General features: G+C 47.2%; 1 protein-coding gene across 1 annotated transcript in view; it reads left to right on the top strand.

Annotated features, from left to right (window-relative positions):
- The window catches only part of LOC113179549 (scavenger receptor cysteine-rich domain-containing protein DMBT1), an 87,819-nt gene extending 63,180 nt beyond the window's left edge, over positions 1 to 24,639 (top strand). Inside the window, exons 36-43 of the mRNA XM_077799130.1 lie at positions 1,444 to 1,759; positions 3,635 to 3,993; positions 5,911 to 6,225; positions 16,279 to 16,590; positions 18,126 to 18,158; positions 19,140 to 19,315; positions 21,683 to 22,065; positions 24,348 to 24,639. Of these exons, the coding sequence (XP_077655256.1) occupies positions 1,444 to 1,759; positions 3,635 to 3,993; positions 5,911 to 6,225; positions 16,279 to 16,590; positions 18,126 to 18,158; positions 19,140 to 19,315; positions 21,683 to 22,065; positions 24,348 to 24,639 (2,186 nt within the window). The remainder of the gene's footprint in view (positions 1 to 1,443; positions 1,760 to 3,634; positions 3,994 to 5,910; positions 6,226 to 16,278; positions 16,591 to 18,125; positions 18,159 to 19,139; positions 19,316 to 21,682; positions 22,066 to 24,347) is intronic.
- Positions 24,640 to 26,515: the final 1,876 nt, after the last annotated feature.

The raw sequence follows: 26,515 nt of genomic DNA on the forward strand, positions 1-26,515 counted from the left end.
TGAGGTTGAGAAGGACGGTAGCATTTGTCTGTGGGCTCTGCTGGAATTCACTGGCTTTCTCAGCACAGTGGTGAGGATAGTGCTGGCCAAGAGGCAGGGCCAACATAAGTCATCAGCCATGGTCTGCTCAGCTCTTCCAAGGCCAGGGCACTGCAAGGATTCGTCTTTGTACACTTCCTTCTGCTTGAGAGAAGTGTTAATAATGAAGAAGCTGAAAGCGTCACTTTTTAGTTTGCTCCTGGCTGTTTACATTTCAACTTTATTCAGCTGTTCTTCCCAGGCTGATCTTTAAGTGCAAAGTCCAATATAGGGAAGAGCTGGGGAAAAGAAATGACCCCAAACCTTCAGAGGAAGCTCTGGGGAGGTTATTTCTGGACACACACACCTGCTGGAGTACTGTCTGCAGAGAAAGGCCCAGCTGGGGAGTCTCTTTTAGAATCAGAAACTGCCCACAGATAATGCAGAAGGTGGAGAGCCCACTGGCAGCAGACTAAGTTAAATGTTTGACATTGGACTTTTGCTTTCTATCTGTCTTTTAGCATCTTTTCCAAAGCCAACAGAGGTGCCCATATCAACAGGTAACCAATCCTTTCTCCTCTCTTCAGTTGCTTTCCCTTCATAGAGTTTCAGCTCAGAAAGACTCCAGCAGTACTGTGGGAAGAAGGATCCCAGGTGGACACACTGTCCACTTCCAACTTCCTCCCTGGCCTCAGGCTGGGCCTATAAATGGCAGCTGCTGGAGGGTGGGCTGATCATGTCTGGGTTCACCTAGAAAATCTGTGATTAGAAGGGAGAGGGAGGAAACAGATGTGAGATGCAACACCGGCTTGTGAGATGGTCTGGAAGTTGCCAACTAGAAAGGCTCAGAGCATCTTGCTGACCCCAAATCTCCTCCCAGCCCCCACCCATGAACTCACCTTGGCTGTGTTCTGAACACACCCAGTTTTTTAATCCCTTTCGTAACACTGCCTTTTGAAAATGAGTGGCATCTGCAGTGGCTGCCCTTCACATTCCCTGGACTGACTTTACATATTGGTCACACTTGATCCTGGGGACAACATAGATGACAGCTATTGTCATTGTCACTTGGTCAACGTGTGCAAGGGTGCACATGCATACGTGCACACACACACACACACACACACACACACACACATACAACTTAGTGTGTGCCTGGTTACTTCTTGTGAAAAATCCAACAAACTCTTTGTCGGGAACCACAGCTCCACAACCCACAGTGAAAGGAGGGCTACAGAGGGGGGCAGCTCACGGTCCAGTTGGCCAGGGAGCAGCATGGAAGGCCCACGGTGTGGTCCCCAAGACAAAAGTAAAGGAGATGAAGGGGAGAAGGGATTCGTTATCCTTTGCTGTCAGCGTACACCCCAGGAAATGGCCCTTCTGGATGGGCCCCTATGAAGGGTGTTCTTTGGATTGTCCACCTAGGTCTGGGCCTACGGCTGGCAGATGGGTCAAGCAGGTGCGAGGGCCGCGTCGAGGTCTTCCACGGCAACACCTGGGGCACTGTGTGTGATGACAGCTGGTCCATCGAGGATGCCCATGTGGTCTGCAGACAACTTGGCTGTGGCCTGGCTTTATCTGCCCTCCCAGGGGCCAGCTTCAGCCCTGGGTCAGGCGGCATCCTCCTTGATGATGTCCACTGCACAGGAAGTGAGGCCTCCCTGGAACAGTGCCCCCACGGCAGCTGGTTCACCCACAACTGTGGGCACCATGAAGATGCTGGCGTCATCTGCTCAGGTGAGTGGTGGCTCAGAGTACCTTGCTGACCCCAAGTCTCCTCCCAGTGACGCCTCTTGGCCAGTGTCACAGATGCCCAGGCCAGGTAGAATATGCAAACGGCTTCATGCCTTCAGCCTACCCCATGTCCTTGACAGGGAATTTCTGTTCCAACTCTGAAAAATATATCAGCTGTTTAGCATATGGGGTGGCCTGGTCCACTTGAGCGTCTATGAAGGTGACTCAGTTGTAAAATAAAGACAACAATAGTACTCACGTCAGAGATTTGCTGGAAGGATTAAATGAGACAATCCACATAGAACATTTACTTGAGCATCTGACAAACCACTGATACACAAAAGTATTGCTACGTTGCAGATGCGTCATTTTAGTTACTGAGGGAAATTCTATCAGAATCACTGCTGCAGAGATTTTAGCCAGGTGAGAACCCACACCAGAGGGGACAGCCCTGATGCTCAAGGATTGGTTACACTCCGCTTCCTCCAGTCATGTTTAAACAGGGAAAATGACCTTCAAACCTCCGCACCATCTGGTTTCTAATGTCACACCGCCCGGTGTCTCCTTTATCTCTGCAGGTTCTGCAGCTGCTGAGCATCCAGGTATCTGTGAGTTGGTGTCTGTTATTTACTGACTGGTGACTCTTGTCTAATGCAGGGTCCTACAATGGGTTTCCCTTTGAAGCTTTAAGGGGCCTTGACAGTGCCCTGAGCACAGACTCTTCTGTAAGGACCGAGGGTTGTTTCCCATTCTCCTGGGACCCTGCTCTGTACCTAGAGGAAAAGGTGTTCTGGATCTTAACAGTCCAGTGTGTTGTCTGTTCTGCATTTGAGAGCTGCTTTTAACCCAAAAGCTCTTGACCTAAAATGGTAGTTCATGCAAAGGCCTTGGCAGACCAGGGAAGTCTGGAGGGCCTGGGGATGGGGGTGGGGGGCCTGGGAATAGGGAGGTTTGGGGAAGGAGAGCCTAAGGACAGGAGCTCTTTCTCCACCTGCAGCGCTACCTGGGACCTGAGATGCAGCGGCTGAACTCTGGTTCTGCTGAGGCAGCTCTGGATATGGGGTCATAGCTTCAAAATCCCAACATGAGTTTTAGTTTTTCTTTTTTTTTAATATTTACTTTTTAGTTTTAGTGGACACAATATCTTTATTTTACATTTATGTAGTGCTGAGGATGGAACCCATCCTCATGCATGCCAGGAGAGCACTCTACCACTGAGTCACAACCCCAGCCCCATAGTTTTTATTTTCTTAATAAAAATAATGTGCATATTCATTCATGAGCTGCCATTACATTTTAAATAGTAACTATGTGATCAGAGACTCAATGGGGTTCTTTAAAGGTAAAATGCCTATGACTTAGACGGTATTTGAAATGAATATGAAATTTCATTGTTTTTTTCTTAAATGTGCTTACGGAGGCTACTTTTCTTTTGTACCTGTTCAGTTTCTTCAGCTCCTCAGGATCATCCACACATTTTCCATCAAATAGGTACTGTTTCTATTCTTGCATTCCCCAAATAAGTACTTTACAGCTCTCTAAATTCAAGTAAAGTAAAACTAAATTTGCTCTAATAATCTCATCATGTTTGGGGAAACCTGGCTTAGAAATGCAAAACCTGAGCTCCAAGCATGCAGCTGCCTTGTTTGGAATTTTTAGAAACATAACACGATAAACAAGGGTGAAAGCAGAATGTCTTCCACAAAGCCGGGGCAGAGCCACTGTGGAGTCTGCTAAATTGTAGGTAGACAGCAGGCATCTCTGCTCCTCTGTTTTCTAAGGCTCCACATTAGCACATTCCCCACCTGCATGATAGATGCTCTTCCCCAGCAGGCTGCACCCCAGGGCCGGAGTCTCCAGCCAGATGTGCTGTCCTGTGGAGCACTGCAGGAGGCTCCTCATGCCCACTTGCTCTTGCTCCTGCAGATCTGCCAGGGGTGAGGCTGGCCAACGGGAAGCACCCATGCGAGGGCCGCGTGGAGATCTACCACAACGGCACCTGGGGGACCGTGTGCGATGACCTCTGGAGCCTGCCCGCTGCCCAGGTGGTGTGCCAGCAGTTGGGCTGTGGGGCAGCCCTGGCAGCTCCCAGGAGCAGTCTGTTTGGCGACGGTGCCGGCCCCATCTTCCTAGACGACGTGAGGTGTACAGGCAACGAGACCAACCTGGGACAGTGCCACCACCTCGGACTGTCTGTGCATAACTGTGGGCACCATGAGGACGCCGGGGCTGTCTGCTCAGGTACCTGAACTCTGCTGAGCCCGGCTTCCCTCCCAAGCAGGACAGCCATCTCTGACAGGCAGATACCTGAGTGGCCTGGGGTCCCAGGTGGGTCAAGAACTTGCCCTGCTTTGCTGGAATTGTCCTGGCTTTAGCACTGAGAAGTCACATGGCCTCTTTGAACTCCAACAAGCCAGGACCTTGGTCACTCTAATGTCAGGAGAGTAGTATCCCCTGCCACGCACCACAGCCAGTCCCCCTGGCCCTGAGAAGAAATCCCATGAGCCAAAACATACACAGAAACAGAAGTCGAGCCTCACCCTGGAGTGATTCTTAACTTCTGGGAATGGTTCTCCCAGGTGTGTCCAACTTGTGGGTTTCTCTGGAAGATATTTCTCAGAGAGAGAGCTGTGCTCTCTGAATACGCTCCTGATTGATTGCTGATTGCCTAAGTTGGGACTTACTTGCCATGAGGGGTCATTTTAGGCAACTTTTCAAAACAGCTGAATGAACATGCTAAATCCCTGTTTTGTTACTTTTTATTACTAATTAATTGCATGCAACAAATATCTGTGACTCCCTACTCCATTGTGGGGTCTCACCATAGCCCAGCACCACCCCAGTCTCCTCAGGACCGGGCAGAGATGAGGTCCCCAGATGGGCTGAAGATGAAGCAGAAGAGAGGGCATTTCTACTCCCCTCTGTTGGCTGGGTATTTTAATCTGAAGACTTAGTGTTTCATGGGGTCTAGGGATAAGTGCTCTGAGTTAAAACGGCATCAGATGTCCACCATCCTGTTCTCTAGCCTCACATCTCCAGAGCCACTGTACGTGACCTCCCTGGTTCAGAGAGATGCTTCCAGTGAAACAGGTTCCCGCCCAGGCCAGCCGAGATGGTTCACAGCCGCTGTCCCGATGAGCCAGACCTCTGGACACTGGCCTCCCCTCAGCACTGCTGCATTTGCTGGGAAGCTCTGACCGCACCCCACACACACACACACACTGGCACCCATGGGACTCACGTGCCCGCTTGGCTGGTGGCGTTTTGTCAGTCTTCACCTCCCTGATGTGAATGCCTCTTCTCTTTCAGCTGCTGAAGTGGCCCCAGCTCTGGCAAGCCCGACTCCTGCAGTTGGTAATCCTCTCATTGTTTCTCCCGCAACTTCCTGGTTATTGGGGTCCTTGGGGTCTAGGGGTCCCTGGGGTCACAGCCAGTGATGTCAGTGCCCTCCTGGATCCATGCCTCCCTGGGACTGGGAAAATACAGACCTGAAACAGAGGCACAGGCTACAAGCAGAGCCTCAGTGCATCTGCTCTCTGGTTCTACTGAGATGTTTTTAGCTTTGAACCTGAGCCAATGGGAAAGTTTGACTTAAAGAAAACCAGAAGTTGGGTGTGAGATCTATCCATGTCAATGTCAATGATAATGAGTTTGTCTATCAATCTGATGGCTTGATTCCAAAAATGATTTTTTTTTCTTGCAGTGGAGGGATACCTGGGATTGAACTCAGGGGCACTCAACCTCTGAGCCACATCCCTAACCCTATTTCATATTTTATTTAGAGACAGGGTCTCATTAGGTTGCTTAACACATACTTCTGCTGAGGCTGACTTTGAACTTGCCATCCTCCTGTCTCAGCCTCCCCAGCCACTGGGATTACAGACATGTACCACTGTCTCCAGCTCCAAAATAGATATTTATTTTTATCCTTTTGTACCTTTTTACCCAACCCAAAGGTGAGAATGATAGAGTAAAATAGTGGAAATCAGAAATAGCCCAGGAAAGCAGGCACTGCATTTGTAAGCACTACTCTTAGTCCTATGAGACCTAGAAGCAAGAAGCCAGGGCTTCGAAGGCTCTAGAATCCAGGGTATATGGTTTAGAACTAAGGAAAAGTCCTAGTAGAAGTCCCAGTAATAACCTCTGAGTCTTCCCCAGACCTGTCCATCATCAGGTTGGTGGGTGGGAGGAGCCGGTGTGAAGGCCGTGTTGAAGTCCACCACAATGGCACCTGGGGCACCGTGTGTGACGACCTGTGGAGCATCGACGCCGCCCACGTGGTGTGCCGGCAGCTGGGCTGCGGGGAGGGCATCAGCGCCCTGGGGAGCGGCTACTTCGGGAAGGGTGTGGGGAGCATCCTCTTGGACGACGTGCAGTGCCGGGGCACGGAGACCTCGCTAGGCCGATGCCAGCACCTGGGCTTGTCGGTCCACAACTGTGGCCATCACGAGGACGCCGGCGTCATCTGCTCAGGTACTCACCCTCCACTGTCTCCTGAAACCGGCAGAGCTGTGACTCTTGGCCAGGGATCTGGGAACTGACATGGGAATGTTTGGGTCCCCTTGGGAAGCTCCAAACACAATCGGAGGTCCATTCTCAGCACTGGGCAGCCAATAAATAATGGGGCATCGTTTAACCTGGATCATCCCAAGTCCCTCAGTCCCACAGCCCACCTGGCCTTGGTTCCGGGTGGCCTCTCTGTCGTTTATAACCTTCCTTCTAAGCTGCTTCAGCGTAGAGCCCTCCGTCTCTGCAGTCTTCAGGGACCCCTAGACTCCCTGTCATCCACCATGGGGTCAGGCACTTCCTAGTCTTTGTCCTCAAATTGTCTGTTTTGAGCTTTGAAGATGACACTGTGGCACTGCTGATGAGAATTCCATGACCCCAACCCGAGTTCTCGACAGTATTTCAACACTTCAACACTATTTCCTTCTCCCTCTGTGGTTGGAGTGGTCCCCTCTTGTTTGTTTGTTCTGCTTTGTTTAATTCAGCAGTTTGTGCATTATTTTTTTTCTTCTTTCTCTTGCCAAAAACCGTATAATAGAAAAGGAAATCAGATTAAATGAAAATACCTACTGCCCAGCTTATCTTAATTCTATAGCCCACAGGTTAGAATAATAATTTGAGTATCAACTAAGAAACTTTTCTTGGTTTCACACTTCAGAAGTTGTTTTGTACCTAACTTAATGTATCTGAGGTATCAAATTTTTAAACAAAAATGTATCTTCTAAGTTCCTGATTGTTTTGCCATTTCAGCATCAGCCACAGAATTGACCGCTTCACCGGGTAATTTTATTTTCTCTCTTGCTTTCTATACATCAGAGTGGTAGATTGTCTTACATATGATGAGGGTTGCAGTTTTTATCTCCTATGAAACTAAATATCAAGCTCTTATCAAGCTAATGTAAGCTGCTTACATATTCATTAACCAGAACAATAAAAGGAACAGATTGGGTGCCTTTTGTACCTAAGGTACAGGATTCCTGTTTCTTCCCTCTTTGGTGCCGCAGCTGGCCTCTGAGATCTAGTGACCCTGCTTCACTCCTATGTTGATTAGTGTCAGCACATGGGGTATTCAGTGATTTTTTTGTGTATTCTTTTAACTCACAGGACTTCAGACATCTCAGGCAAAACCTGAATCCATATTTTCAGAAAATAATGGAGCAACTCGTCTCCTGAGCATGTTTCAGAGTACAGTCCCTTCATCTGGTGTTATGCAAATTTCTGAGAATGATTTGCATAGCTACATAATTTGGGGAAATACCATATCTTCTCTTGATGATTCAGTCTATTAGCACTTTCAAGTCTCTGATGAGTCCTGCAGGGAGAGATCTCTTCTTAACTTGGTGTAACCTAGTGTTTCCCAAACTTCTCATCACTTTCAGGTGGTGATGCAGCGTGGCCCTATTTGGCACCAGAGCATCACCTTGGGTTCTCTGGCTCCAGTGTTAACCAGTTGGGTAATGGTGGGCAAGTCCCCAGACCTCTTAGGCTTCTGTTTCTTTACCTGTAGAACAGAAGGATGGACACAATCCTGAAAGCCTTATCCTGGGGACTCAGTGGTCTTCACAGGTGTAGGGCACCATGGTGGGAGCTTCCAGTCACCCTCCTAGGGAGGTGCATGCTGCTGCAGGCCAAGACTTGGCTTGGCTCTCCAAAGCAAGCGACCTAAGTGTCCTTTTGTAGAAGTCCTTCTTCTACACACCAGGGATTGTCCTAGGGCTTGAGATGGTCATTGTGCAGCTCTATAAGTTGGAGAAACACCACCTCAACACAAAGCAGCTCAACTCACATTTTCTTTGAACTGTAAACAGTTATGAGAGTGGCCCATAGTCTGCATTTCCAAAATCTCAAAAGCCTTCTGCCAGGCTTGGTATACTAATCTCTAAGGGAAATTATGATGAAACACAATTCCCTTTTGTGGCTACAGCTATGAGAATTGCCCACAAAGTCTTTTAGGCAAGGACAAGTTAGATATGGGACCATCACAATGTAACAATTCCTGAGAGTTGGAAGAACCCTTAGAGATCACTCAGATCAGAAGTCACAAATGGGCAGCCCTGGACAAGTTTTGACCCACAAATGAATTTAGATTCAGACAACCCAGCATTGCCAATGCATGTTTAAATTATTTTTAATCCCACATTTTGAAAACAAAAGTTGTTGTTGGTGGTAATGGTGTTGTGTTGTTGTTTTGTTGTTGTTTTAAGAATCTATATTTCAGGCTTTATTCCTTTTCTTTTTTCTTTTTGTGATGTTAGGGATTGAACCCAGGATCTCATGCATGCCGGGCAAGTGCCCTATCACTGAGCTGCATTTCCAGCCCAAGATTTCCAGCTTTAATTGGAAAATCTGAGAGTGAGAACTAGTATTACACACCTCATGAGCAATAATTGCCTGGGGCTAAGTAGGGCAGGGTGGCCCCTTCACATGGCACCTGACCTCTCATATTCTCCTGGCCTGCAGCATCTCCATTTGCAAGCTCAGTGCTTCTTAGAGTTGAATATGCACATAACTCACTTGGGAATTTTCTCAAAATGCAGATTTGGATTCAATGCATCCCAAGAGTCTGCATTTCTAACAACAGGATACTGATGCTATTAGTCCTTGGATTGGTCCTTCAGATGCTGCAGGACCTGAAGTTTAGAGATGCAAAAGGACTTGTACAAGGTCAATTGCTCCATTACACAACACTAGAGACCACAACCAGTCACTCAGGTCCTAGACTCATACACCACCACCCTGGTTGTTTGTTTCCTTTATCTTGATTACACAGGCTAGGAGAATCAAATAGGAACAAAGCATAATCAACTGTGCTGAGACACATTTATAAATAGGGGTAATTTTTGTGAAAATTTTTTACCAATGAACTTGATCAACAAAGATGTTATTTAAATACAATTTATCTTTTGCTTGTTTTGACAGTTCCTACTTCAACTTCAGCCACAGATTTCATCCTCACGACCGGTAACAAGTTTCCTGTGGCTAGTCCCCCTTCTGCCTATCTCAGGGATAGTTATTTGTTGAAATTCTACCAAGATAGTACAATTATCCCTCTATTTGCTGGGGAGTCACTTGGCTAAATTAATCCCTTAGAAAATAGTCTAGAATCCAGAAGCAGACAAAGAGGGCCTCTAGGCAGCCACATTGAGATCCCGACATTCAATCCTAAATAAAGTACTTGGGTGCTCATGGAGGGATGTGTATGTGCATGAGCTGCTCTCTCAGAGCCAGCCATCCTCCTTTCTACACAATCCAGTAGCTGGCTACCAGGCCTCCCTATTGGCTGCATGTTAGGAAAGAAAAATGTTTGGAGGTAGAGTACACAGAGTGGGAGGGGTAACCCTCATAGAAGAGCCACATTGACAATCCAGGAAATGCTAGCAGGTGCTCCCACAGCTACAGAAATGCTCAGAAAAGCCATTTAATGTCACCAGACTTTCTAACTACAACAATATGGAACCAAAACATCATTTACTTACCTTGATGTCCCTTTGAGATGCTTCTGTGTTCCATCCCTAAACAACAATGGCATTCTTCCCAAGGACTCTGAATCAGGCAGATGGGAACACCATCAGTGTCTTTTGTTCAAAAGGACTAAGATCTTATAAAGGGAATCAAAAAATCTGTATGTTCTTGTGCCTGACACAAATATACACTTGCCATATCAGAATTTATTTATACCATTATCGTGCATGTGTTTTAACTTGGATACTTCAATTCTTATTTGGGAAGACAGGAAATAATTAGTCCCCGTTTTTCCAAGAATGAAGATTAGTACCTGAGACCCCAGTAAAGGCAGACTTGGGCCTTTCTGCAAAACTTCCTGATGGAATGACGCCCATCTCCATGTTTCCCATCTAGGCACGACTGTCACTCCAGAGGAAGAGACTCCTTCGCCTGGTAATGCCTCTACCCCTGCACTGCACACGTCGGCAGCACGAGGGTCTGCCACTCCAGGCCTGGGAGTGGGCTAGTGTCAGGTTGTCACTGTCTTTGAGCACCTCATCTAAGACAGACCTGTGCCAGGCAGAAGGGCATGGGAGGGGAGCTCCCTGGCCAGGTCAGCTCACCTGTTAGAGGGTCTCGGGCCATCTGTGTTTCTCATTTCATGGCAAAAGTCATCCATTGGCTTGTGTGTCTTTTCCTCCTCTCTGTCTATCCATGAGTTGGTCCCCTTTTTGAGGGCAGCAACTATATGTAGTTTTATTGACTCTTTTGCTCCAGAACCAGCCCAGTGCCTGGCACCGGGGAATGGGCAATCAAGAAGTGTGAATCAATTAAATGAAAGTTAGGTGTTTTAGTCAGCTTTTTTGCTGCTGTGACTAAAGGATCTGACCAGCACAATTATAGAGCAGGAAACGTTTATTTGAGGGCTCAGAGTCCACAGAAGGCCAGCTCCATTCCTTGGGCCTCGAGGTGATGCTGAACATCATGGAGGCAGAGGGCGGCAGAGGGAAGCAGCTCACATCACGGTGATCAGAAAGCAGAGAGACGACTCTACAGATACAAAATATATACCCCAAAGCCACGCCCCAATTCCCACCTCCAGCCACACCCCACACTTCAGTTACCTCTCAATTCATCCCACCAGGGATTAATTCACTGATTGGGTTAAGACTCTCACAGCCCTATCAATTCTCCTCTGAACCTTCTTGCATTGTCTCACATGTGAGCTTTGGGGGACACCTCACATCCAAGCCATAATATCAGCTTTCTGTGCTCTAGGGACAAAGAGAAGAAAACAAGTTAACTATAAAGCAGTGTTTTCTTGCCCTTTGGTAGATTTTAACCAATTATTATTTCTTATTTCCAGGATCTTTGGATATTGCTATAACCACTCCAACAGGTAATTTAAATGTTATTTTGGATTTCATCTTATTTGCTGCAATTTTTTTTAATTTCCAGCGAATTCATTAAATAACCATTTATGTCTTGACCAAATTCTTGGATTCTTTAGTAATCTTTTGAGTTTTTAACATGCTTATATTGACCTGGCTCAATGTTCCTGTATCTTCTGGAACCACGGCCCCTGGCATGACTAATCACCTCCTTGCCATTTCTCTTTGTCTGCAGCTTCCATCCCAACTGCTGTGACCTCTTCACCAGGTACAATCTGCCTGTCGTCCCTTCAAGTGCCTCTTCTTAGAGCTCTGTTTATCACACTAGTTGGCTTCATGAAAACTTTGCCCCAATGCAACCTCGGTAAGAACAGAAGGCTGGTGTGCCCCCAAGGGTACTTAAGTCCCCCCTCCCCTTTATCTACAGATGTTTCTTCAGCCCTAGAAGATGCAACCTCTCTAACTGGTAAAGTCTTCCACTAGGCTTTTCAAATCCATGAGATTTGCTTCTTATTTGTTGCACTCTGTTTAGAAAATGAAGCAACCACAGGTGCACTAAGCTTAGGTGGAAATGGCTGTAACCACACAAATGAAGAGTTCATAGGGTCAGGGGATCCCAAGCAGGTCATGAAAACCCACAACACAGAAGTCACAGCACTGGCTGGGGCTGGGGCTGGGGCTGGGGCTGGGGCTCAGTGGTAGAGCACTTGCCTAGCATGTGTGAGGCACTGGGTTTGATCCTCAGCACCACATATAAACAAATAAATAAAATAAAGACATTGTGGGGAAAAAATCTAAAACAGAAGTCATGAGGCCACCTCCTGCTTGGGACAGCCCACTCCACATTCTCTGGAGTACCTGCATTTCTCTAAATAAACCCTCATGTGTATTCGAAAAAAGGAAAGAGAGAGAGGGAGATTAGGTGGGAGGGAGGAAAAGAGCGAGGGGCAGGGAGGGAGGGATGGAGAAAAAAGAAAAGGAAAGGAGCCTACTTATGACCACGTGGACCACAACGTGAAGCTCAAGGAAATGACACCCAGCATTGCCACACTCGGTTCCCAGTGTCCTGTTCTCTTGGTTTATACACAGAAGCAACTTCAGCCTCAACAGAAGTGGACGCTTTCTCTGGTAATGTTCCTCCCTGTCACATTTCCCGAGTTAAACGCGATCAACTTTTTCTCTGGCAATGAACACCTGCATCGATGCTCACTCCGTGGCCCAAGACCCGTGTGCATAGAGCCCAGTATCCTCCTCAGAGCGGGAGCGCCACGCCCCTTGGCTCAGCGGTAGACACAGAAGAGGCACCTCCAGCAGGAACACTCTGCCTGCTGCCCTGGTCTTGATCAGACATGCCCAAGGGAGGACAGGGCTGGGGTCCACACCTCGCCTGCTCGGCCGGGTGTGCTATGGTTGAGGCCATGCTGCCAGCCGGCCAGCACACCCCAGCACCTGCACAGAGAGCTGGGTTGTGAGGGTGTTGATTCTGCTCATTTGCTCTTCAATTTTCTGACTCTGAAGGTCAAACCAAAACATTCTTCTCCTCCATTCGCAGATACAATTCCCACTCCCCCGCCTTCAGGAGAAGCTCCTTCTTCACCAGGTACGCTCTCTGCTCTTTGCAGTCCCTGTGAGTGACTTTCTGAGCATCCTCAGCCCAGCAAGAATTAACACACCCAGAATAGACGCTTCCTGTTTCCTTAGGCAAGGTCAGGAGAGGCCAGGCATGTCCAGAGGGTTCCAGACCACTCCCCATCACTGGTTATGAAACTGAACATTGAAGGCAGGTGCTGGGCAGATTGAACAGGACAAAAGAACCTCAAATGCCGAGCCCAGAGGAGCCCTTAGAGCTGACCTAGACCAGCGATTCTCCAACGAGATGCTCATGTGCCTGTGAGCTCCTGCAGAACTTGTCCAAGCGCAGATCCAGTGGCTCCCGATAGACCTGGACTCTGCATTTCTAACAGGTTCCCCTGTGAAGCCAGTGCTGCTGGTTATGGACCCAGTTGGAGGAGTAAAGAACTGAACCACCACCTTCATTCTGAAGGAAAATGAGGCCCAGAGATGAAAGACATTTGCCTGAGGTCTCAGAGTTGGTCAGGCAAAGCCAGGTCCCAGCTCCCATCCAAAGTCCTTTCAGCTCCCAGGCTTTGCTGATGAATCCATTTGTGGGACCCCCCTCTGTCCCCGCACAGCGCCATCTTCAGTGATGAGGCTCTGCTGAGCTTGTTTCCTTTCTCTCTTCCCTCGTCAAGCCCTGGTTTCTCTGGCCATATGGGGGTAAAGCTCAGGGAAGCCCAGGGTTAGTCCTTCCTTTTCCCTAGCGTGTGACATGGCTTCCTTCACTCCTCCCCTCCCGCCCTCCATTTCGCATTCCCTCACCACCTTCCTTTCTGGCCTTCACCATTTACGTCTCCATTTACGTCAGAAGATCCCCTCCCTGGTGGTCCCCACTGGCTCTCAACCCCACAAGAGGCAGGTTTTCTTTGTGGCTGTCAACTGGGTGCAGATCAGGTGGCACTTCCACGCCATTAGGAAAGCGTGGCAGCCCAAATCACTTCCTGTTGCTACAGGAGACCTTCCTCAGGGTAAGGACAGGAGTGGTGGCTGCAAACCCTCCTCCTCCCTGAGTCACCACCCTGAGCCCAGGGTGAACAACTCCCAGATCCCAAGCTCAGGAAAAGCAGAGTGCTTAGAATCTGCCTGTGGCCCTACAGGTTTGAACTGTGCATGACCTTGTCATGTTGTACAGTCCCTCGGAGCCTCCTTTTCTAAAATCAGAAAAACACTCCTGGGTTGGTCATCATAAGCTTTAGAGACATAGATTACCTGACAGGTTGTGGATGCTGCAAATGAGAATCATTCTTGCTCCATCTTACAAAATGCCAACTTCTCATACACAATCATTTCATCCTGAAGGGGTAAATCCACAAAATAAGTGCATACCCCTCAGGAGAACAGGCTGGTTTTCATAAACTTGTAGTCTACAGTGTAAAAATCACAATGAGGCTAAATTTTAATACTTCATTTTCAACTAGAATTTTTTTTTTGGCAGCTACAGATTCAATTTCAACAAAAGTGACTCCATCATCTGGTAATGATCACATACCTGTTGCAAGATTATTCTTCTTTTCAAAAATTCAGTATATTTATATATCTTTTATGACCATTGAATAAATTATTTTTTTCTGAAGACTAAACAGTATGTAAGACCACTTATTATATTTTGACCCAAGAAAATAAAACTTACTGGACAGTATTTCTGCATTTAAACAAAAGTAGAAGCTTAAACAAAAGTATGGCTGTCCAGAATTAGAGAAAACATTTGATTCCTCTTCCACTTTGACTATAAATATGTGACTTTGAGGGGACTCATTTTAAGGATTTCATTTTTTTTTACAGTTACAATTTCATTTGAAGAAGAAATGGTCCCTTTACCCGGTAAGTTTTGTTTGTTTCAGAGCGCTAATAATACTGTTCGGATCATATTTCTTTTGCACTTAAATTTTGTTGATGAGCTAGTTCTTTGTATATGTACAGACACACGCACTGTGGTTCATGGGTCCACCCAAAACTCACCTCCCAAGACCTCACTCAAGATGTGTACTCACACTCATACCTCTGACCCCATGCTGGGAATCAAACCCAGGTCCCTAGCATGCCCAGCAAGTGCTCTACCGCTGAGCTACACCCCGCCTCCACAGTCCCAGTTCAAACAAGCCTGGGTATCATGCTTCCAGTATTGCAGCAGCCAGGTAGGCCAGGAGAGTGCAGTCATCCTGGATTGGTATACTGCCACCAGAAAAAGTGATGAGTGGGATTTATTAACACTCCCTAGGGGCTGGGCTGTAGCTCAGTGGTAATGTGCTTGCCTCATATGTGTGAGGCACTGGGTTCGATCCTCAGCACCACATAAAAATAAATAAAGATACTGTATGTTTATCTACAACACTCCCTAAGCTTCTTCCATATGGCAAACGGTGCAGAAAATTAAAAATACAGCCACTACACGCCAATTTGTGCCAAAAAAATTTAGACATCTGTGGGTATAGCACATGAACATAATACAGTCATGTGCCCCATAACAATATCTCAGTCAATGGTGATCCTATATGTGTCTGTGGTCCCATATGATTATATGGCCTTGAGATACCATAGCTATCTTCTTCTGTAAGTACATTCTATGATGTTATACGACAAAGTCACCTAACAACATGTTTCTCAGAAGGTATCCTCATTGTTAAGCAATACACAACTACAAGTTTTACTTTTGATTGTTTTTACTCTTTAAATCACTCTTTTAGAGTATCATATATACAATTACACACATCTACAAGTTTTGACTAATGTAACTGCCACCACGAGCAAAACAGAATATAAAAAAAAGACTAATAGAATATTTCCATCATCCCAGGAAATTCCCTCCTTCACTAGGTAACATCTGATCGGCTTTCTAGCTTTGTAGTTTGGGGTTTTTCCCTAGAACCTTATGGAATGAAACCAAATAATATGAGACCCTGTTGTGTCTTAATTTATTTAAATTGTTTCTGAGATTCATCCCATGTGTTGTAATGGATCCTTTTCTTTATTTGGTAATATTCCATAATGTGCATACACAATCTATTCATTCTCCTATGCCTGGGTACTTGGGTTGTTTCCAGTTTGAGGCTAATGTGCATGGAAAATTCTACTATGTATAAATCTTTTTGTGGGCACATGTTTTCATGCATCTCAAGGAAATATAGAGGAGTGGAATAGCTAGGTCATATGATATAGTTTTTATAGTTAAAATATAAGCTCTTACTCATCAACAGTAAAAGTAATTTCATAGGACATATTTTGTTGGATGAGTTAGGGCAGAGCTTTAATTTAGAACAATCATTTTGTAACGATTGGGAGGAGAGTTGTTTGACTTTTACCTGATAATACTTTTATTTTTGTTTTTGAGTTTTGTGTTTTTGTTACAAGATTAAATTATAAGTGTCTAGGAAACTAGGCTTGCCCATAAAGGACACTCCTTGAGGGCTTCGGGTAATTTAACTTGACTTTGAAGGAGAGAGAGAACTAGGAACAGCGAAACCATAAATAGAACTCGTTTCAGCCTCATATCTCCTGCTGCAAGTGACACCTGAGGGGTGTGCAGGGTGGACGCCCAGGTGCAGCTTCTGACTGTGTCTCTTGCCCGCAGACCGTGCGCTGCGCCTGGCGGGCGGACGGGGCCGCTGCGAGGGCCGCCTGGAGGTGCGGCACGAGGGCGTGTGGGGCACGGTGTGCGACGACCACTGGAACATCAGGAACGCCCGCGTCGTGTGCCGCCTTCTGGGCTGCGGCCGAGCGCTGGGCGCCCCGGGCCGCGGCCGATTCGGCCCTGGCATCGGGCCCATTCTGATGGACGATGTGCGCTGCACGGGCCACGAGGACGCCCTGGAGCGCTGCGCCCACGCGGGCTGGGCGCGACACAACTGCAGGCACAGCGAGGACGCGGGCGTGCTCTGCGCAGGTACGGCTCCTCGCGCGTCCTGGGCCTGGAAGTGTCCCACGGCTCTGCCCAGCACCACCCCTGAGCACGCCCAGGTCCAAACTCAGCGTCCCAGGAACGGCAGGATACCTAGGTGGTCAGTGTTTTCACCATCAGGCTCAGAAGTTGACTTATCAGTTTTATTTAATTCCAACTCAGTGCCATATTTGTTCTGAAATATAGCTAAAAGGTTGAGTTAAAGTCATAAAATGATGAAGGGCATAGATCCTGCTTCTGTCCGACTGCAGTTGGTCCCCTTCCTTTTTCAATCTCTGAGGAGGCCTCCAAGGGCGCAATTTTGGGGCCACACGGCATCCTGACCTAACCCTCAGAAGTCAAAAAGACACCCACAGTGTCCCAGATTCCCTTGTGTCCTTTTTATCTGAGATTTGGCTGATACCTTTGCTGGAATATATATTTATGTTGTGGTTGGACACAACACCTTTATTTTATTTATTTGTTTTTATGTGGTGCTGACGATTGAACCCAGCACCTCGAATGTGCTGAGCAAGCGCTCTACTGCTGAGCCACAACGCCTGCTCCTGGAATATATTTTATTGTCACTCCGCATCGTCCTTGGCATCCGACTTCCACAGGATGACTTCCTTCTGCATAGAGTAGGGGTCACTTGCATTTGTCCTCAGTTAGCCCTAAGTGGACCTGTAAGTCTCTCGCAGTTACGGAACTCTAAGATTTGCATGAGTCTGATCTCATGTTGTCTGTTCCATTCTTAGTTTTTTACACATGATCAAAGGAATTGCTGCCATTGCCTTTACCCTTATGTAGGTGCTACCTGGTTTTGCATACAGGTGGAGCCCAAGTAGGTAGGAAAGCTATCAGAGCCCCCTGGTGACAACACTAATTCTGCAGAGAACCAAGCAATTTGAGTCTGCACTCAGGTCATGGGGTCCTCATCTTTTAGATCATTTTCATTGTGCCTGTTTGCAGTTCCAGCCATTCCTAGTGCTGTCAGGAGGACCCACTCTCAACAACAATCCCTTTTTCCTTCTTGTGTTATATACCCAGTGGGTTTCCTTTCATGGACTACAATGTCCAAAGGACTAGTGGTCTGGGGCCCAGAGTGTCTGAAGGGGTTGAGTGAATCAGGCCAGCCATGCTTCCTGGGCTGATGGGGGCCCAGGGTACTGTCCTGTTTTGCTTCTCAGCCTGAAGTCCTAAGTGTGCCATGTTCATGAAATGGGACACCAGCCAGAGTTCCTGCCTATGGTGGTATTTATCAGCTTGGAAGTCCTGTGCTTATTGTCTCTTGCTCCAACAAGTCCTGCTGTTGATGAGACCCATAGTCTCAACTCTAGTCCACATGTGCCAAGATCCAGCTCCATCAGGAATGCCTGGGCCTTCCTCTCCCTTGCAGGCCCTGGACTATTCTCATGCCATTGTACTCCAGCTTTAGTAGCCAAATCAGATGAGACCACTTAGTACACTTCTTGTCTACGGCATCCTCTGCCCGTGTTTCAGCTCTGTTGACATTCGCCCTCATCATCTCTCCTTGCCAGGTCCAGCGGACTCTGCTGTGCCCAAGGACAATGGTAAAGTCATCTTCCTTCAAAGATCTGAGGCTACTAAAAGGGGGAGCTCAGAGGGAGATGAATGGAGAGGAAAATGCTGCTGTGAGGGGGACCCGCCTGTGTTTCCACTGAGACCTCTGAGGTCTCTGTCCGCTGTGGGCTGGAGGAGGTTGGCAGAGAGGCCCCTGAGCACCCAGGCTCTCACTGGTTGCCTCCAGCTTATCTCCACGCCAACACCCAGATAGACAGGTCCAGGCTCAGCTTTTCTCTTATACAAAACAAGCTGTCCTTTAAATTCTTAGATAAAGCTTCATCTCATGGCCCATGGGAAATGTGCTGTGGGCAGGATGCCCTGTGGATGTGATTTGACCTTAAAGCCTTTTTGGACAAGGGGGAATGTATTGGTCAGTTTTCATTGTTATGACAAATAGCCTGAGAAAAACAACTTAAAGAAGGAAACATTTATTTTTGGCTCATGGTTTCAGAAGTTTCAGTCTGTGGTCAGCAGGCTCCATTGCTCTGGGCCTGAGGTAAGGCAGAACATCATGGCAGAAAGGTGTGGTAGAGGAAGGCTGCTCAGCTCATAGCAGCCAGGAGGCAGAGAAGGAGAGAGATGGGGGTCAGGGGACTGAGGATGAGAAATAACTCTTCCAGAGCACTCCCAGTGACTTACTTCCTCCAACCACGCCCTGCTGCCTGGCGTGCCCACCACCTCTCAGTAGTTCATCCAGCTCTCAATGGGCCAATCCACTGATAAGGATCCCATCAGTTCCCCAAAGCCCCGAACAACTTTAAGCCTCTGAGGGGCATTCCAGATGCAAGCCATCACAGGGGATATAAATAAAGTCAATGAAAGTCAAGTCCTGGCTGGTGATGAAGAGAACTGAGCCAGCCCCTGCCCAGAGCACCACCCATGGTACTTTTAGAAATAAACAACCCACACCTCTGACCTACAAGTCCATTGCACCAGGTTCTCTTTGTCAAGATCTCCCCATTCTGCAGCCCAGCTCTTCTGCTTGCCCCACCTCTTCCAAGCTGTCATAGACCGAGGCTATCTCCGGAGACTGGGCTACTCCTCCTGGGACATCCACTTAAATGATAATCTGTGTCGCCCACGAGTCAGTGGGCGCTTCCTGATCTTCAACATTCCATACGGCCACTGCGGCACTGTCCGGCAGGTAAGAAATCGGTAAGGAGGTGGTACCCTTCTAAGGATGGAGACCAAGGAGAGGACCTTGGAAACCTGAACTACCTGTTGAACACTTGTGTCAGGACAGAGGAAAAACTCAGCCACGACTTCATTTCTCAGTTTTGGGAGACCTAGGGAAGCACGATAATTTGTCTGAAACTTTCCGTCCTCTGGGGAATTTAGGACACTGAACTTGGGATACGCTGCAACAGGTGTTGAGTGCTGATGTGTGACAGATATGTGAGTGGATGGACAAGTGGATCAATGTATTCTCTCAGCTCTGAAGCCAAAGCATTTTCCACAGCAGACTTCTAGACTGGGCATCAGGTCACACCTGCCATGTGCAGCTATTGTGCAGATGAGGGAGGACAGATTGTTTGTCTGACTGTTATGTTTCAAACCAAGTACCTGGCTATGTTCTGCAAACTGGAAAGCAGACATCTAGAATATTTGTGAATGGCAAGTTTATATGCCTATTTAATTTTCCTAAACTACCTGTTTATTTCACAAAACCATGACATTGAAATTAAGGAAACTAGCATACTAAAGGTGTAGGAAAAATGTACAACTGTGTCATCCTTTTTCTCAGTATAATTAACAATATAATATGTTCCAAAGCAAGATCCTTATGCTGTTCTTCTATTCTTCTGCATCCCCATTTAGACACCTACAAAAAGCCCACCTGACATTGTTGGAGGTCAGATTCAGTCAAGCGATTTACATGACCCAAAAGAGCCATGAATTCCATACTTCACATTTGATCTGTTATGACAGATCAATGGTGATTCAGTGACAGACCATGGTCATTCTTATCCTTTCATTTCTGTGGTCCACTTCAGAGGTTCCTGCCCCCAGGGCCATGCTGGAAGCCCCCACCTGTCTGGAAGATGGGCAGCCCCAGGCATTGCTGGTCTATGGGGAGGATCCGACGGATGTCCTGTCTGGCCCTGGCTGGTCCAGCTGGCCTAGAAAAGCCCATGTTCTGACCTCAGAGCACAGCAGTCAGCAACCACATAGGATGGAGGCCAGTCCAAGGGCACCCTGAGGAAAACATTGTCACAGGAAGGTTCTGGGTCTGATTTCAAAGTCAGTGGCTGAGCAGTCACCTAGGTGCTAAGGACATGGCAGCTGCAGAACTGACGGTTCCTGCCCTATGGCTTTTCTGTTCAAGGAAACAGAGCTGAGCCCTGAACGAGTCTTTTGAGTAGTGAAGAGGGGAAAGAGGGTCATCAAACAAGGACTGCCATTGGGGCATGGCATGGGGCGGAAGGGATACCACTTTAAACAGTGGTGGCTGAGGAGCCACGGCTGAGTGGCGAGGTGGAGCGGCCAGGTAGGTGCAGGAGAGGTGCGCCAGGCTCGGCTAGAGCAGGGTGGGGCAGCCGCAAGCTGGTTGTGGGTGGGTGAGGAAGAGACTCAGGGCCAGAGTCCAGGGGCAGATTAGAAGGGCACAGGGCCATGTGGCCAAGGAGTTTGGCTTTTGTTTTAAGCTGTACGTTCTCAAGGAGGGCAGTCCTACCCCTTGTGGGGGAGGAGAGCTAGATGTTGGTTCTTAGGAGCAAAAGCAATGAAATCTTCCTTTATGGATAAAACACGAGCATTACACAAATGACATATTTGTCATATTATGGGGGCCGGAAAGAGGGCAGGATGAGTAGAAAAGAAGGGGTCTAGAAAACTCCTTCCGAAGACCATAATGGAGAAAAGGTTGAGAAACACTGGCCTCAGCTGGCAGAGAGCGCAGAGAGGGAAGGGCCCCAAAGCAGTGAGTCCAGGATCTGAGTCCTGATGCTATAGCTCCCTAAGCCAGAGGCCCTGCACAAGCTGAGCCTCTAGACCTCCATGCAGGGAACAGGAAGGAGGCAGCAAGAGGCAGGGACCGCTGTCAGCATCCCCTCGTCCTCCGCAGGTCACAGTGGAGTTGAAGGAGCAAGGCTGGGGCCAACGGCCGCAGGGTCAGGCCTGAAGCTCACCTGAAGCCAGACTGGTCTGGGGCTCAAGGGTAGGCAGGAAACAGGAGCCACAGCATGGGGTGGCCTGGGGGTGGCTGAGAGAGTGGAGCATGTTCAGGGACTCAAGAGAGAGCAAGCTGTAGGCTGCCATCATGGGCTTGACAGCCAGCTCCTAGGGGCACAGCTTGGCCCTCAGAGAGAAGGGGTTCCCGCCCACCAGGAGCTCCCACAGCACCCACACACTGTGTTATCCCTTCCTGGCATTAAGCTCCCCAGAGGTCCAGGAGTGCCCTCCAGCACATCAATGAGCTGGTACCCATCAGGAGAGGGAGGAGAGGTCTCGGGGCAGGTGCTTGTCAGGGAGCCAGGAGCACTGGCCACCAGCTCCCCTCTTGTCCTCACAGGAACACCTCGGCTCCCTCAGCTACTCCAACTCCATCAGAGGCCGGATACGGGGCCACTCGGGCCGAGTGGTTGTGCGGCACAAGGTGCCCCAGGTGAAATTCACCTGCAAGGTGAACAGTCCATCCGCAGTTGAAATCGTTCATGGAGCTGATGACCAGACCGAGGGTGCCGGCTACGATGTGTCCATTTCATTTATCCAGTCTCCCGGGTCCCAGCCTATGGGGGGCATGGTGCCATACTCCGCCAGCCAGAGGAAAGAGGTCTTCCTCCAGGCCACCCTGCGTAGCTCCGATCCCAGCCTGAGGGTCTTGGTGGATACTTGTGTGGCTTCTCCAGATCCCCAAGATTTCACAACCATCAAGTATGAGTTGATCCAGAAGGGGTAAGGAAAATGGAAGCCCTTCCTGGTTGACTGTAATATCCACACGGCCTTCCTTTAGGAACCTGTGGCCTCTGATCTGGAGGTCCTAACCTGGAGCCTTGTGCCAGGGTCCTCACCAGAGGCTGAGTGGGGGGTCCTCCTAGCCCCGGATCCCAGTGGGGGATATAGTAATAGGCAGCCTGAACAACCTCCCTTGACACGCCAAGCACTCCTGGACAGACCCCTGCTGCTCTGCTCCACCCTTTCAGGCCTAAGCCTCCCTTCCTTTCTAGTTTTATGGTTAAGACTCCCACCCATGATCCCCTTTGAGGCATTTGACCAATACTGATGGGCTGATGGGTTTTCCAAACTAAGCTTAGTTATTCTGGTGAGATTGCTCTGGCTCCTTTGGCTAACCAAGTGACTTTCCAAATTAGAACTTAGGCAAATGGTCTGCCTTTCTAGCTCCCCTGTCCCCTAACAGGGACAAAATGTTAATGGATGGGCAGTTGCCACCCAAACCTTATCGCTGACTCAACAGCACCGTTAGCATGGTGAAAGCTGCAGCGGTCTAAAGCCCATGAGAAGCACTGCAGCTCCTCCAAAGGCCAAGGGAGGAGCAAGACAGCACCTGCCAAGGTGGTGTGAGCACAGGCCCAGGAGGTGCACGCAGTGGCACTAACCTGCCGAGTCCCAGAGTGAAGAATCCCTCCCCGTCAATCCTCCCTATGAATGTATTAGGGCAAGAGGTTCCATTTGGTGCCAGAATCTAACAACCAACACATTTTCTTTCTTCTTTATGTCTAATTTGCTCTTCTTTCTCTAGTGTTTTGAAACTGAGATGATTGATTTCTTCTTTTCTAATCTATGTATTTTGAATGTTGCGAACCGCCCTCTCAAGCACCATCTTAGCGATCTCCCACAAATTTTGATGTGGGGTATTCATTTTCACTTAGTTCAAAATATTTTTAAATATCGCTTGAGACCGCCCCATGGGTTGCTTAAAAGTGTGTGGTCTACTTTCTCTATATGGGGGAATTTTTTTCCAGCAATATTTCTGTCATTGATTTCTAGTGTAATTTTATTGTCATCTGAGAATGTATCTTGTGTGATCTCTATTCTTTTCAATTTGTTAAGATGCTTCTTATGGCCCAGAATGTGGTCTTTCTGGATGAAATTCCACGTGGGCTTGAGGAGAATGTGTGTTCTGCTTTTGTTGGACAGAGTGTTCTAGAAACGCCAGTTCGCTCTGGTGCATTAATAAGGTGCCCTAGGCCATCTACGTCCTTTCTGGTTTTGTGCCGGCTGGGCCTGCCAATTACTGATAGAAGGATATTGAAGTGTCCAGCTGTGGTGGCAAGTCTGTCAGTTTCTCTTTGCGGTTCTGTCAGTTTGCCTGTGTATTTTGATGTTCCACTGTAGGGAGGGTGTACGTTGAGGTTTGTGAATTGGATTAAGGACTAATCCTTATCTTGGTTATCTTCATTAAAGATTATCTTCTTGGAGGGTTGATTATGTTATATAATGTCCCTCTTTGTCCCTGATAATTATCCTGTCTCAGAAGTTTGTTCTATTGAAAATTGACCCAGCTGCCCCAGCTTTTGTTTGATTAGTGTTCACATGAAGTATCGTTCTCCATCCCTGTACTTTTGTCTGTGTCTTTGTATTTAAAGTGGGTTTCTTGGAGACAATGTGTAACTCTAGCTCAATCTTTGTTGTTGTTTTTTTTTTTAAATCTACTCTTTTTTATATACTCTGTCTTTAAATTGGCATATCTGGACCATTCCTGTTGCTGAGAGAGTTAAATTAAAATCAAACATCTATGCATTGTATTTGTTCTTTGTTTCTCTCCCCACCCTCCCTTTCGGTGCTTTCTCTGGTTTTAATTGAACATTTTCTGTGATTCCATTTTAGCTCCTTTTGATGTGTTGTCTATACTTCTTTCCTTCACTTTTCCAGTGGCTGCCCTAAGATTTGAATTTAAAATATAAAATTATTTAATTTTATATTAAATAATCTTCAAATAATTCAACCCACTTATAATCTTCCTTTTGGACAAAATAGACTAATCCTTCTGAAGGCAAGAGTTGTAGCTGGTATGTAATTACCTTGTTTTCACTGCGTTTATTTTGTGGCTAGGTACAGTGACTTTCCATTCATAGTAGTGTTAAAACACAGTGTAGTCATTTCTTTGGAGTGGGTAGTAGAAAGACTCCATCTGGATTTCAGAGGTCTGTGGTTTAGAGCAATTTCACACTATACTTGAGATTAATCTCTTGGCTTGGGGTTTTTCTTCCCACCAGGTGCATCAAAGACAAAAGCTTTGCCAACCTCCCATCCCACCAGAAGAACGTGGCCCAGTTCAAATTCAACGCCTTCAGCTTTCTTGACAGCTACGATGTGATCTATCTGAAGTGTGAGATTGCTGTGTGCAGAGACGGGGACTCTTCCTCTCGCTGCTCCCAGAGCTGTGCAGGGCGGAGTAGGAGGGGCACAGGCCTCGCTGAGGCCAAGGAAAAGCAGACTGAGCACTTCCCAGTGGTCGGGCCACTGGAGATCCACAGAGCAGCTGCTCAGGGCAAGACCCTGGTGTGATGTCTGCAGCTTTCATGTAAATCTGTTAGAAAGTAGGAAGGAAGGTCCATTCCCTTCAGCGAAGCAGTGTTTGACAAATCAGACATTATCTACGTAGAGACAGGTGAACGAAACAGAAGAAATTGCTTCTCTGAGGTGTGTCACTAAATAAACCTTCTCTGGTTACCGAACTTCTAAGGCAGTTACTCTTTGTAGGCCCAAAATGCTGATTTTCTAATTCTTCACTATCAAGAACTGTTGTCTTAAAGTGTACAAATTATTATCAAAAGCAGGGTTGTCTCCTACCCCATGGCCAATTTAAAGATTATGTCTTCAGTTTGGTTCCTTATTATTCAGATGCTAATAGGTGGATGGATCCCTGCTTCTATCCCACTTGGGGTGTGAGAATTATTTTCACAGCTCACCAAGAGTCTTATGAAAAAGAAACCCAGCACCTGTCAGGAAGCCACGGCTCATTTTTCTCATTTTCCTGTCTAATACAGGACAGTTGAATCACACATGCCATTGATTCACCAAACAAGCTTTAATTGTCCGGTTTCAAAGGGAACAAGGTGGAGCTTTGTGGGGTTTAGGTTGCAGCTTACAAAGATAGGCCAATGCATAAATCAAGAACTACAGCGTCCGCTCTCTGAGCTGCCAAGAGCCCACATGCTCGTGTTCTCAGTCTGGTTCTCAGATTGCAAAAGCATCTGGAAAATTTGAAAAGTACACAAGAAATTTAAAAGCAAACAAGGAAAGACAAGCATATCCCAGCATCCCCTGTTAAAGGAGACAGCACCCACTTTAATCTATTTCTCTTGACTGGAAGAGACCTGCCTAGACTCACTACCTTCAAAGTTGTATTGAAAGACACAGTCAGATGATTTTTTTTTCTTTCACTTCTCAAGAAATATTCAATTGTAATATTTAAAGTATGAGCCAGGTGCAGTGGTGCATGCCTATAATCCCAGCAGCTCAGGAGGCTGAGATAGGAGAATCACAAGTTCAAAGCCAGCCTCAGCAATAGCAAGGTGCTAAGCAACTCAGTGAGACCCTGTCTCTAAATAAAATATAAAATAGGGCTGGGGATGTGGCTCAGTGATTGAGTAACCCTGAGTTCACTCCCCAGTACCAAACAAAAAAGAAAAAAAGAGAAAATAAAGTCCCCACCTCCAAGAAATTATTTTGGTCTTTATGGCTAAACAGCTTGCCTGAGCTGAGACTGCAGTCGTCCGGTCCCTCAGGGAGACGGGCAGTTCCCAGTGGGACCTGGGAGCTAACCCCGAGGTCCTGAGAAATGAGAATCTGATAACTGACCCAAAGAGGTGTTGCCTCTAAAGGGAGCATCTCAGTTTTATTACAGACGTGTCCTCAGTCAGGAACTGCCTCAGAAAAATACGAGGCCAATATACATTTTGATGATGTTCTCACACATAGAAATTGATGGAATATAACTAGTGGCCAATTTGGTGAAAATGACATTTTTAAATTAAATTCATTATTTATCCCTGAGGAACTTCATCTTCAGTCATATAAAACAGTAATTTTCATACCTGTTTCATTCATGAACTTTAAAGGAATTGAGGGGTTTTCCTGGGTAAGTGGGGGCTGCTAGAGTTTCTACTCTCCACAGTTCATCTGCCCATTGACTGCCTATCCACAGTGTGCGGAGGAAGTAAAGACTAATAGCTAGGAATACCCAGCATCTTATGACTTTTAAAAAATTCCTAGTGTGGAAAGTACTGACAATGAAAGAACTAACATTTTTTAAAGTAACTAAGTAAAAGTCCAAACAAAGCTGAATATGAATTCCTCTGGGAAGCGGCTCTATCTAAAATACTTGAAGTGGTTTTTAGGAATAAAATAATAATAATAATAATAATAACAACACTTGAAG

The sequence above is a fragment of the Urocitellus parryii genome, chromosome 5 (genome assembly GCF_045843805.1).
Source record: "Urocitellus parryii isolate mUroPar1 chromosome 5, mUroPar1.hap1, whole genome shotgun sequence".
Taxonomy (NCBI): domain Eukaryota; kingdom Metazoa; phylum Chordata; class Mammalia; order Rodentia; family Sciuridae; genus Urocitellus; species Urocitellus parryii.